We start from the raw sequence: 13,756 nt of genomic DNA, 5'->3' as shown, positions 1-13,756 counted from the left end.
TCATTCAAATAACATTGTTCCCCTGCAAGAATTTCATGAGCATTGCGCCCCCTGTAGTGGATCCATAAAAACTGTGCCCCCTGTAGTAGATTCATAAATACTGTGACCCCTGAAGTAGATTAATAAACCCTGTGAATAAAATAATACCACTTAACTTGCTGCTGCCACCATGGCATCCTCCTCCTCTTGTTACTGTTTCCAACTCCAGTACCACAGTGACACGATGGGTGACAGTGAGGGCACCTCTAAGTCCTGTGCAGCCCTCTCACTTTCAATAGATTTACGTCTTAAAGATGCTATTGATTCATGTATAATCTTGAGAAGGTGGAGGACCCACTCGGTACTGGAAATGTACTGTCTATTTCATGACAAAGCACCATGGGAAGTGCAGCTTTGGATCACCTAAAGTAGTGGTGGCGAACCTATGGCACTGGTGCCAGAGGCGGCACTCGAAGCCCTCTCTGTGGGCACCCAGGCCACCGCCACAGCATGAAGTTCACCAGACAGAACTCAAAGAATCTTCCTGCAGAACCTTCCTAAAATGATAGGCGAATTTGCTCTCCTCCTTTCAATTGTGTTGGCGTCTTTAGGAGGCTGAACGATTGAAAGTTGTCAAAGAACAAGGAGAAATAAGTTACTGCTTAAATAGCTGTGCTGGCACTTTGTAATAAATAAGTGGCTTTTGGTTGAAGTTTGGGCACTGAGGCTCTAAAAGGTTTGCCATCACTGCCCTAAAGTCTGTTTGGGTAAGTAAATTTTATTGTGTTTTTTTTTTTTTACCATACATCATATATTACAATGACTACAGCTATGTAAAAACTCCAGCATCAACAGAAAATGTGTAGCCTCAAATAGGATCTTTAGGACTACTGTAGTTAATGTCCATTCTCTTTGTGTACAGAAGGTGGAGCTGCAATCAAATGTATTGATAGCATTTCAAGGCAAACAATGTAAAGAATTTGTTTCCCACGCATTAACATTTTACAAAGGATTTATATCTTCAATATACAATAGACTTTAATAATGAATACTTAATAAAAATATTTTATATCCTGTGACTGTATAACCAATAAAACATAAATGTACATAATCTCACTGGTTACAAAACCTGGTAATTGTTTTCTGGTGTAAGCAAGCCAACTACCAGAAGTTTCAAAGTTAGACTGGACTTTTTTAAACTAAACCAATTTCATCATTTAGTATTGTGAAATATTGATCATGATACATTGTTGAATCTTTTGCAGTTTAATTGTCTGTCTAATTTTGTTATGCTACTCTTACTGCCCTGCACCACCTCTTTATACAAATTAATGACATTTGCCACATAAATATAGAAGTGAGAGTTGTTTAATATGTTTTCAAAGACAATCAACCCATCACCCCACCCTTTTGTCTTCATTACTACTTATAAATAAACTTTTCAAATGATTGACCTGTCCAACTGAGGTGCAGGGAAGGGAACAATTTAGCTTAGACCATTAGATGCCTCAACAACCATTGATCTAGTTTCCAATTAAAAGCTATCAATGTTCAAGTAAAATGTGCCAGATTCTGGTACGATTTGTGGCAAAAACTAGTGCATATGCCGTACACTATATTTGCTAAAACATAGAAACTTAGGGGGACATTTAACATTGCTTTTTCTTGCCACTTTTTATGTAAAAAGTCACATCTCAGTTTCCGAGACTTTTTGAGTTTAAAGTGCACGGGGCACTTCATGTCACTTAAACATGGAAGCAGTAACCAACAGGCATAACCCTTATTGTTTAAAAAAATGTTTTAAAAATGATGCAAATGAACCTGAGGGGCTGTGTGCTACATAGCTGTTAATAGAGCCCGGAGACCCTCATTTTTGTAAATACAAGGGCATAATAATCTAAAAGATTGCTTGGTTTACAATACTTTATCCTGGTGGGCGATTTCCTTTAATGTTAAGTAACCCCTTAAAAGGTTTTAATGTAGAGAAGCATAAGATGGCAACTACCCTCTATTTCATCTGCAACTGCAGCTTTTGGTCATCTGTGCGATTACACTGTTATGCACTCTGGAGTCAACACTGAATGCATCGTGGACCCTATTTAAGGGTGCTCAATCCTCTAAAAGTTTATTTGAATTGTCTGACAGATGACGAAGGTTAATGGAAAATTTACAGGCCACAAATGTGGTAGATGTATCATCCAACAGCAGACACTAGGAGAAATCTCATTGTACACCTGTATGGTCTAAGTTTGCACTTAGGGGGTGAAGACATGTGGCCCACTGTAAGACCTCATGTACACCATCTAGTTTTGGGCTAGTTTTTCAGAGGCTAGTACACAGCTTAATTACTTTGTATGTGCTCATGTACATTGCTGTGTATTCTACAGCCCAATGCATGAGCCTGCTGTCCAAGCCGCAAAATATAGAGCAGGACCTATTCCTGCCAGTCTGTGCCTTCAGGCAATCTTTTTGTATTGTAATCGCAGTCGAGCTGCAAACAAGGAAACATGTTCTTGTCCATGTGATCTAATTTTGCAAATATATTGTGACTGTATTATAGAATAATCTTGGGAACCATCTTCTCTGCAGATCATTGCACATGTCAAGCAGTTGTGTCAATGAGCTTAATGGAAAGCTGGTTTGAAAGCTTGTGGACATGCACTGCTAAATTACACATCTGGTAGGGCTTCTCCTCATTATACTGTATTTTCAGGTCTGCTACTAAATTTTTTACTTCATGTCTTTAAACTGTTTACTGTGTAACATCTTTCTCAATGTAGACAGTTGGTGCAAGTGTGGGGGTGAAGACAAGTGTTTCCAAAATGCTTAGGAAATCAGTAAAACTTAGATTTGATTTAATCTGTTTCTTCTCACAAGTATAATCCAGGTCTTACAAGGAAAGTGCTAACTTTCATTAACTGCAGTAAGTTTCTGTGGGAGACATTCGCCTTTTAAGTTCCCACACAACAGTATAAAGCATTTCATCTAATATCTTGCGTAGATCTGGGCAATAGATTATGCTTCTTCTCATATTTTGAATCTACCAAGAAAGTTAATATGAAGACGACGCAATCTGAATGAGCCAAACAGATTATACCATGTATATTGCCAACATAAAAAGTCTTTGCATTAAATTAGTTTAAAATAATTGCATGACCTGGTAGCAGAATCCTTGAAATGATACCCTTCACTACACAAACACTGGTCAGAGCCATATAAACCATAAATACAATAGGCATCTTGTGAAACAATATCCCACAGTAACATAGTACTGAAAAGCTACTCATCTCGTGATACATATGTGGGAATGTGCAGACAAGAGGAAAGGTAAGGAATAAACATAGGAGAAAACCATCCAGTGGTTTAACAGTTCATATTTTATTGTCTTTCATTAAAATCCAAGTTGTATGGAATTACAGCTGCAAAGATGGACCGATTTGGGCAAGTTTTGGTTTATGTGTTTTTTAGAGTCCTGGTCTAAAATAGTACATCTCCAGTTGATACTTATACTATACCAAATGCAGATGAAGACTATCACTAATGCAGAGAATGATTTTTGTCCTGCTGACAAACAGATAACTCCCTTAAGTTTTCATATTGATATTTGTAATTCTGTATATTGGACGCTCCATGTTAGCTAATAATAATTCTTTATTTATATAGCGCACACAGATTATGCAGCGCTGCACAGGGCTTGCCAAATTGGTCCCTGTCCCTATGGGGCTCACAATCTAAACAACCTTCCAGTATGTTTTGGAGTGTGGGAGGAAACCAGAGGAAACCCACGCAAACACTGGGAGAACATATAAACTCTTTGCAAATGTTGACCTGCTTGGAAATTAAATCCCCAGCCCCAGCGCTGCAAGGCTGTAGTGCTAACCACTAAGCCCACATGCTGCCATAATAAACTGTTTCTATTTTACTTGCAACCAATCACAGCACACTTTTCTTTTCATATAGAGGTCTTTAAAATATAAACCATCCTGTTATTCAGAGCTATTGGAAGCACATGTTTTGTGTGGTGTACATGGTATCCATAATCCTGATTGCATAGCTCTGGGCTGAAAAACTATTTTGCCACATCAGATATTTCAGTACCTGGAACACATAGTTTGAGATATTGGGGGGGAATTTATAATGCAGGTTGTTGTAGGTATTACATGGGGACGGGAATTCAATCTGTCCTGGGTTATAGCAGAATTTGCCTGGGGACACTCAGCCTCTTGGTATATTGGGCACATCATGCACTGGTTTGGGGAGTATCATGACTGTCAAACTAAGTCCCTGGCCATAATTAATCCCCCCAAGCTTGAGGCCATTTATACGTCCTCATAGACGGCAATATGCACATGGCACCGTACTTTTTCCATGTTTATGGCAGTGCGCTGCAATTTTCTATGGAGAAGGGAGGGGGTCACCTCTCCTTCTCTATCACATGCTGATGTGTGCTTGGCCGGGCTACAGCTGGGAGAGCATACATCAGGCTACGTTGGTGTGAAAGTAGCATAAGCAATACAACTCTTTATCAACGGTTGCCAGTTGTCTGATCTGGGGTCTGATATAGGAGCACGATGTCTGACTTAGGAGTCAGATTTTAAATCTGAATAGTTTAGAAGTCTGTCATGGGGTTTAAATTATTAAGAGGTCTGGTTTTGGGTCGTAAATTTTCTGTTGTCTATAATCTGACTCTTATTGAGGTTTGCAGTTTGATTTTCTTAAATTCAGGATTTGAACAAGTATACATACTTTTAGAATTTGGTATTAGGTCTGACTTCATTTTGCAGTCTAAAATTGGACTTGCATTGCAATTGGGTCTAGTAAATAATGTCATATAATAAAATATGAATTTATTTTGGTGTCTGTATTATTTCTGGGGTCTGATAACCTTTAAATCACAACATAATTACTACTTCGCTAGTTATAATTTGTCATATAGTTTCAGGGTCAAGTTATTATTGTGTTGTTCCTGTGCTGTACTACCTGGAGGAAGGATATGTTATTCCAGGAGTATAGTACTCCTAATAAGTAACTAACTGAATTTACTAACTATATTAGGTCATGCTAGCAAGTATGCACATGAACACCTTTGTTATATAACAAAGGAATCATTGACAGTATGGTTTGGTGTATAGCATCTTATAATTGCTTCCATACACTAGACTGTAGCTCAAAGATACAGCACAGCTGAGTCTGTTATCTAGCAAACTTCTTGTGATGTGATACCTTCTGCATTATGTGTGACATCAAACAATTCAAAGAAAAAATAGCTAAGAATTGAACATGATCACAATGAAGATTGAATCCTTTTTTCATTAAATAAAACTTTCTTAAATTCCTCTTAGTTTTCTTTCCCCACTCTCTTCTCCTCCCTTCGCTTCCCACTGAAGGCGGGGCAGAGGATTGCAAACTTTTTAAAAGCCTTGAAAGAGTGTCTCAGCTGGAAAAAAAAGTTCAGCAACTTCTGTAGAAGGAAGTCTGAGCAACAGGCTTTTAAACTTTAGAGGGACACGCAGTCATTTGTTCACTCTCCTTCCAAGAGCTCCCTGGAGTTTATTTTCATCTGGTCAGATCTGAAAGGTATTGTGATCGTTTTCTTTTTCTTAGTTATTTTGTTCTTATCTGTACTATAGTTGCCTCATATTTTATTTATCACCTGCTTTTTATATGAACTATGTGTATCTCTGTATGGAAAATAAATCATTTGCAAGCCATTTCCATGGACTTAAGAAGAAACTTTACATAATGATAACCTGCTGACAGCATATTTCTTACATGGCAATTATAGTTCAAGATTATCTTCTAGTCTAGAAAATGCAATCAATTTAATGAAAAGGACAGGGTTAGAGAGATATGTGAGAATGGTTGGATCTCAAAGCTTAACACTATTCATCACCTATGTGTTCTTTATCTATCTAACTTTCATTTATCATCAATTCTTAGCAATCTAACTCATATCTATATGAATCTATTTATATCTATCTCTATTTTTATCTATCAATTCCTACCTGTTTATAGTCTATCTATAATCTAACTGAAAACTTCTACACTGAACACTAAGTAACAGCCATTCATATAGTGGTATTTAGGGCATACTCTTTGCCAGTTGGATTGCGTTTTTAGCTCTTTGTAGTCTGTGATCAACTAAAATACTGTGCCAACTACTGCTGATGCTGAAAATACCATAGCTAATAGAAAAAGAAAATATACTTATAGATTGATAGTTACTGGAAAACAAGAGTGATGCAACTTTAAGGTTTATTGTGAGCTGTCATGATACTCACCAAAGTTATAGACACTACTTGGATTCTATAGTACCATACCTATTGCAGCTTATGTTACAGTGTAACTTTATAAAGGTTAGGAGTCCATTCTCATTAATTCATAAGATTAATATTCAGGTTGCGTCATTTTGGATACCTCCGATAGGAACTTTTCCAAAATTTTACTATGATACTCAACATAGCCCATTAAGTGGGGGACATTTAGATAGATTTAGCAAAATGAAATCTGGTTTACTGTAGATTTATCAACATTTGTTATAAGCAAAATTTCAATCACCATGTTGTGATATCTGCATGAGATATGCTCAATAAAAAAGGGAATACGTTTGAATTAGTTATTTTTGTACATTTAAGATTTAGATTAATATTTGAATCCATTTTCTTAAATCAGTATAATCTACCCTCTGTTTTCAGCCAAGCATTTAAATAAACCAACCATAAAATTAGAGCACAAGCTGAATTTTGTTTCTTAATTTCCGGAAGAGCTTTTAAAGACGTAAAAACACAATGATCCAGGTTTACAGCTGCCTGGTGTGAGAATTTGTAGGACTTGGAATTTCAAGGCTTGTGTGCTCAGCCACTAATTGTTGGTAATCCTGCTGAGTAAGATTTTGCAGTTATTAAGTCTATTGTATAGCGGCGCTCATGCCCACATTTCACTCCTGCCCTTGGTTGATCTAAGGGGAAAGGAGAAACAAGCTTGTATGCTATGCATCTCCCATTAAATACTGACAGTACTTCTGTGTGCTCTGCCATTACAGCATTGTCTATCTATCTATCTATCTATCCATCTGTTTATGTTTAGAAATATATTTTATCTTTGTGCTGTCTTACATACAGCATGCTGACAATGGATGGTATTTGTATGATCTGTGGTCTTTCTTAGGGGTATAGAGTCTAAATTGCAAGTTTGAGTTAAAGTCTGAAAAGTTTAGGGGTCTGCACTGACATCTGCCCACATTTCTTTCCGGTGCATGATTTATTTAGGGGGAAATGAGAAACAAGCTTTAACGCTCTATCTATCTATAACTCTAACTCTAACTCTACACAACTATCGACTTATCCAATTGTCTATCTTTCCTTTTATGTATTTATCCATCAATCTATTGTATTTATCAACTGTTTTGTCTAAATGTTATCTATCTTTCCAATCTAGTATCTTAGTTCAATCAATCTCTTTTTATAATATATTTATTTAACAGTCACCTACGTGGCAGCGTTGGAGAACAAAGGCAAATAATTAGTTCAGTCTGATTGTGGACAAGCATAGTGCTTGAAGTCATATATCTGGGTATTATGTGAATAAATCTTAATTTCATGGTAAAATATAATGCTACTTTTTTAATAAACTTTTGTTTTAATTCCCTGTGATTTACACTTATCTACCAGTGGATGGAAACCTAAATATGATAAGCTGTCAAATTGCTGAAGTTGTATTCAATCCAGGAAATCTTCCATAGGTTAACCAATCTGGACTGAAGCTCTTTACTATCAGAATAGTGCCTTGTGGGAGGTCACAAACAATTTTCAAGGCTACATATAAGTTTAGTTAATTATCTGTCTGTATCGTTCTTCAGCCTCCAGATGTTAACCAAATAGTTCTTATTCACAGATAGCAAGCACTTCCCTTTCATTAACATTCTTGCCCTTAATTTTCTTCACTTATACTGATACTGTAGTTTGAGTCCCTTTATTTAACATTTTCAATGATCCTTAACATCCAAAGATGTCAGTATTCAAATAAATGTGCCCAGACAATGATTTTCCTTATTTCACTGAAATTTCTGTGACTTCTTAATGCCAATTTTGTCATTATGAGTAATGTAAGGATTAAGGATTTGGAAATTGCATCAATAACTGTCTGCTAAATATGAAATAATAAAAATATTCTGAAAACTGAGTCTAATATTTATCCAGTAAAAAATTCAGTTTTCCCTTAGAAATTGAACGTGGCCACCTCCTGTAAACTATATAGAAAACCAGTAGAATGCACCATCCTAAAGTTTTAAAAATAATCATGCTTCTTGCTGCTTTCAGAATTTTTAATTTTTTATACTGTCACCATTAAGCCAAATATTATATTCTACTTTGACAAATTCTTATGGCAATGTATATTTTATTTTATAGGTGTAAAGAATGGGTGACTGGAGTGCCTTAGGAAGACTCCTTGACAAAGTCCAGGCCTATTCCACTGCTGGAGGAAAAGTATGGTTGTCAGTTTTGTTCATTTTCCGTATTCTTCTGCTAGGGACAGCAGTAGAGTCAGCATGGGGAGATGAACAATCTGCATTTGTATGCAACACGCAACAACCTGGTTGTGAAAATGTGTGCTATGACAAGTCCTTTCCAATTTCCCATATACGATTTTGGGTTCTCCAAATTATATTTGTCTCGACACCCACTTTACTATACTTGGCTCATGTGTTTTATTTGATGCGCAAGGAAGAGAAGCTCAACAGGAAAGAGGAAGAACTTAAAATAGTTCAAAATGATGGAGCCAATGTGGACATGTACCTCAAGCAAATTGAAATTAAGAAATTCAAATATGGCCTTGAAGAACATGGAAAGGTTAAAATGCGTGGTGGTTTACTTCGCACTTATGTCATCAGCATTTTATTTAAATCATTTTTTGAAGTTGGCTTTATAGTTATCCAATGGTACCTCTATGGCTTCAGCCTAGAAGCAATCTACACCTGCCAAAGAGATCCCTGTCCCCATAAGGTTGACTGCTTTCTTTCTCGTCCCACTGAGAAAACTATTTTTATTTGGTTTATGTTGGTAGTATCTCTAGTATCTCTTGGACTGAATATTATTGAGTTATTCTATGTCATTTTTAAACATGTCAAAGATGGCATTAAAGGTAAGAAAGATCTTTATTCCACCACAAGTGATACAAATCCAACAAAGGACTGTGGGTCTCCTAAATATGCTTATTTTAATGGTTGTTCTTCTCCAACTGCACCTATGTCACCACCAGGTTACAAGCTTGTTACTGCTGATCGAAACCCATCCTCCTGTCGTAATTACAACAAGCAAGCAAGTGAACAAAACTGGGCCAATTATAGTGCAGAACAAAACAGAATGGGCCAAGCTGGAAGCACTATATCAAACACTCATGCACAGCCATTTGATTTTCCAGATGAACATCCAAATGCCAAAAAAATGGCACCTGGGCATGAAATGCAGCCTCTCAGTATACTGGACCATAGACCCTCAAGCAGAGCAAGCAGTCATGCAAGCAGCAGACCAAGACCTGATGATCTAGAGATCTAGTTCACCCTTTTCATGCTATAGAAGGCACATTTGTTCCATGGAACAAGTACGTCAAAGTCTGAAAGGAGAAATAAACAGACTGATAGACTTTGCAGAGTTACTTTTTTCATGGAGTGGGAGGTACACATTGACATTTAAGCAACTGATTGTATCCTTTATTTCATCTAGAATAACATACAATAAGAGGTTAAACTAACCTCGTAATCAAAGGTATTATCAAGATGGTGGTGGATTCAATACTACTTCCATGAAGAGGAATTTCTTGAAAACCATTTAACCATAGTTTGACTGTCTGGAACTGTTTGGAGCTCATCCTAAATGCATTGCTGAATAATACAGTCAATAGCAATGGTCCAAACTATGAGTATGGTGTAAAACGGTTTTAGTTTCCATTGTCATTTCATTCCTTTGTTATAAACACAATTGATTCTTAAACTGTAGATTAAGTTCAACCAAAGTATTGGAATGATAGCACCCATGATTAGAATGTAGAATGGAGGAAACATTTTTTTGGATTATATACCGTGGGTAACCTTCATGACCACTATGATGAAGACATTATACTATATTTTAGGGTTCACGTGGTATTTCTCATTTTATCTCTGCAGTCGTCACTTTAGTTTTAGCCATCACTGTGAGCCGGTTATCGTCAGTAGTCTCAATACCCATGCATTTGTAGCAGTTTAGCCTGAACCTTTGTTTCATGAATCTGAACTTATGTGTATTTATGTCATCACAAAATAATAATTTCAGTTTTGCAATATAAACATTATCTATAATTAATTTATAGTACTTTCCGGTGACCAACCACAAAAACTCATGGAACTGATACAATGTAGAATGTTTAATTTCAGCTTATACTTCCTGTAGTGTGTTTCCTAGATAAGTCCTAATTATGCTTTAGTTCAAATTTTACATGGCTTCATGTCATGTTAACACATTCTAGAAGTGTTATATTAAAATCATTGACCATTGTAAGGGACTATAGACCAATGCATATGTGTTCCATTGAGATTTGGCCAAGGCATAAACTGGGCACAAAGTAGGTACGCATAAAAGTAATGGATTGAACATCTATTTTTATTGCATTTATTGAACATGAATTTCACATGGGTATCCTGGGTCATAATAGAAAGTAGTAATTCTACCAAAAATAGTAGTAATTCTACCAAAATAACAAACATTCCAGGCCAGCACTACCTTTCAGAAGATGGATTAGCTGACTCCTGACATTTAGGGACATAACCTAAAAGATGCTGGAAATCATTAGGAGGTTTGCTTTTATCACAAGAAATGTAGTGTTTACAAGAGTATTGTGCCTTCACTGCACGCTATCCTTAATTGTATCTCTTTTTCTTTGATCCAGACTGATGGTTTTCTTTGTATTCTAAAAGGATCAGCATGTGGTTCTATTATTAAGGTGTTTTTTTAATTTTAATTTTTTAAGCAAGGCAAATAGATTTATTGCAGAAATGATTTAATTTTTTAAATTGTAATTAAAGAAGCTTGAATATTAGTGATAATGTAGTACTGTAAGATACTTTATTTGTTTGCTTAGAGCTGGAAAATGGTCTAATATAACTGCATGGGCTGGGATACCGGGAGTAATGTACCACTTTCTAGAATCTCAATGAATGTCTCACTATGGCAGAAACATTGAATACTGAAAAACTTTCCTCCTTCACTTTGTTGTTACATTAATGGGCATCTTTTGCACAGCCTCGGACAAATGCCTTTTAAGGCATGTTTACTTATTAGTCATGGCCTTCCCAAGTATATACAGTCATACGGCTTTATCCAGGGTCTCATATACTTAAATGGCTTTCCTTGGACTTGCAAAGAAGGCAATGGTATCAAATGTGAAATAACAATTATTTATTTATTAGATTCTCCCTGTCTCTACAACATCGGTGGTCAATGTTGGTCCTGGAGCAATGACATCATACAAAACATACAAAACATTCACTCTTGGGCTGCAGTAAATTACTGGCCTCATGAATGCCATATGACCACTAAAGCAAAAATTGGCTGTAGTGGTCCCATGAAGCATGTTAGTGATGTCTTTGCCACAGGAATGGTAAAAGATATATTATATATATAAAGATTTTTTTATATCTATTGTCTGCTTTGAGATCATTTTCGGAATTAGGTTTCCAAGTCATAATCATCATGTATCTGTTATTGATGGATTGAAGGGGTATCTTCTCTTGGAAAACTGCAGAGAGACCAAGTAATTTACATTGCATTTTTTTAATGGGACAAATCCTATTATATCAATAAACTCTTACATGAGTTTACAGTAGAACTTTTCGCCTTCTTCTCTTGTTGATAATACTGCACATTTAAGCAAACGTGAACAATTCGGAAACATAAAGTGAAATATGCTAAGAAGATGCATCTAGGAGGAACTACATTTCTGCCTGAAGAGCCCACTTTTGTGAATTTTTTGTAATTTTGTACTGTACTCTAGGTTTCATTACTCTGAAGAGACTCAGTTTATATTTTTCATTATGAAGTGGTTGTTTCAACCATTTGTAATGTTTGCACTTGGGATATGTTTAGGATGCAAGCGTCTGGAAATGTACTTGTTCATTAAAAAAACCTCTGGCTAATTTATTTGCAGCACCACTCATGTTAATAATGCTGAGTGCACAATTATGGAGCAACAGGGGTTAAACATCTCTACTTAATATTCACAGTGCTATTATTTTCAAACAGAAATAAATATCCAGAAATGATGTGTGTAGTATGTATGACTTTTAATGTTTGGAAAAAAAGAAAGTTATCTAGTGTACGCAAGAGTAAATTTTTACTGACATTTCCATAAACTACTGTTAGTTTTAGCTTTGTTGCATGTATGCAATCATGGTTCATTAGCACATGGTTTAACGTGTTCAATTTAGACAATAAAGTTCTACTTTAGTAATACATGGTGTTTACTTTTATTTCCTGCATTATAAACTAATTATTTACTTAAAAATCTATATTTAATTATAAATGAATATATTTAATAATAATGCATTCAAAATACAAAAGACTGTAATGAAAACATGTATTGCTCTCCAATGACATGTCCAGTTTACTAACTACTATACTTAGGTTCACAGTATTCGGAGGCATTGGGCCAACAAATAAAACAAGGCTTTTATTTCTAAAGATTAAAAATTAGGACAGGACTGTTAACTGATAACAGGCATAAAATGTTTCACTGTATACTCCAATTGTTGCTCCCCTAGGTGAGCATTTGGATGTTTAATAGAGATGAGCGAACATGCTCGTCCGAGCTTGATGCTCGTTCGAGTATTAAGGTACTCGAGACGGCTCGTTGCTCGGACGAGTATTTCCCCTGCTCGAGATCGAGCATTTAATTAAAAAAACACAGTGAAGAACAATGAAGAATAGAATAAAAACAGTGAACACAGTGAACACAGGATCATTTAAGTGAAAAACACAGTGAAGAACACAGTGAAGAATAGATTACAGATGTTCGGCACATCTGCTTACTTGTCGGAAGATACGCGCGGAACGGTGCGAACAAAATAGTATGTGAAGAACAATATATATGTGTGAAGAACACATTGAAGAACACGGTGAGCAGGACAGAGACAACGGGGAGCAGCACAGAGACACCGGGGAGCAGCACAGAGACACCGGGGAGCAGCACGGAGACATCGGGCAGCGGCAGCACAGAGACATGGGGCAGCGGCAGCACGGAGACATGGGGCACGGAGACATGGGGCACGGAGACATGGGGCACGGAGACATGGGCACGGAGAGCAGCGGGGCACGGAGACATGGGGCACGGAGACAGCGGGGCACGGAGAGCAGCGGGGCACGGAGACATGGGGCACGGAGACATGGGCACGGAGAGCAGCGGGGCACGGAGACATGGGGCACGGAGACATGGGCACGGAGAGCAGCGGGGCACGGAGACATGGGGCACGGAGACATGGGCACGGAGAGCAGCGGGCACGGAGAGCAGCGGGGCACGGAGACATGGGGCACGGAGACATGGGGCACGGAGACATGGGGCACGGAGACATGGGGCACGGAGACATGGGCACGGAGAGCAGCGGGGCACGGAGACATGGGGCACGGAGACATGGGGCACGGAGACATGGGCACGGAGAGCAGCGGGGCACGGAGAGCAGCGGGGCACGGAGAGCAGCGGGGCACGGAGACATGGGGCACGGAGACATGGGGCACGGAGACATGGGCACGGA

General features: G+C 37.6%; 1 protein-coding gene across 1 annotated transcript; it reads left to right on the top strand.

Moving 5' to 3' along the window:
• Positions 1-5,401: 5,401 nt before the first annotated feature.
• On the top strand, positions 5,402-12,461 carry GJA1 (gap junction protein alpha 1). The gene is made up of 2 exons (XM_072141678.1): positions 5,402-5,556; positions 8,388-12,461. The coding sequence occupies exon 2, from the start codon at positions 8,397-8,399 to the stop codon at positions 9,531-9,533; it is 1,137 nt and encodes a 378-aa protein (XP_071997779.1). The 5' UTR covers positions 5,402-5,556; positions 8,388-8,396; the 3' UTR covers positions 9,534-12,461.
• Positions 12,462-13,756: the final 1,295 nt, after the last annotated feature.

The sequence above is a fragment of the Engystomops pustulosus genome, chromosome 3, assembly GCF_040894005.1.
Source record: "Engystomops pustulosus chromosome 3, aEngPut4.maternal, whole genome shotgun sequence".
Lineage (NCBI taxonomy): Eukaryota > Metazoa > Chordata > Amphibia > Anura > Leptodactylidae > Engystomops > Engystomops pustulosus.
The sequence above is the reverse complement of the archived record's forward strand: the minus strand, read 5'-3'. Positions and strand labels throughout refer to the sequence as shown.

Bases quoted from the DNA above. Each gene is read 5' to 3' on its own strand.
- GJA1 (XM_072141678.1), top strand. From the start codon at position 8,397: ATGGGTGACTGGAGTGCCTTAGGAAGACTCCTTGACAAAGTCCAGGCC.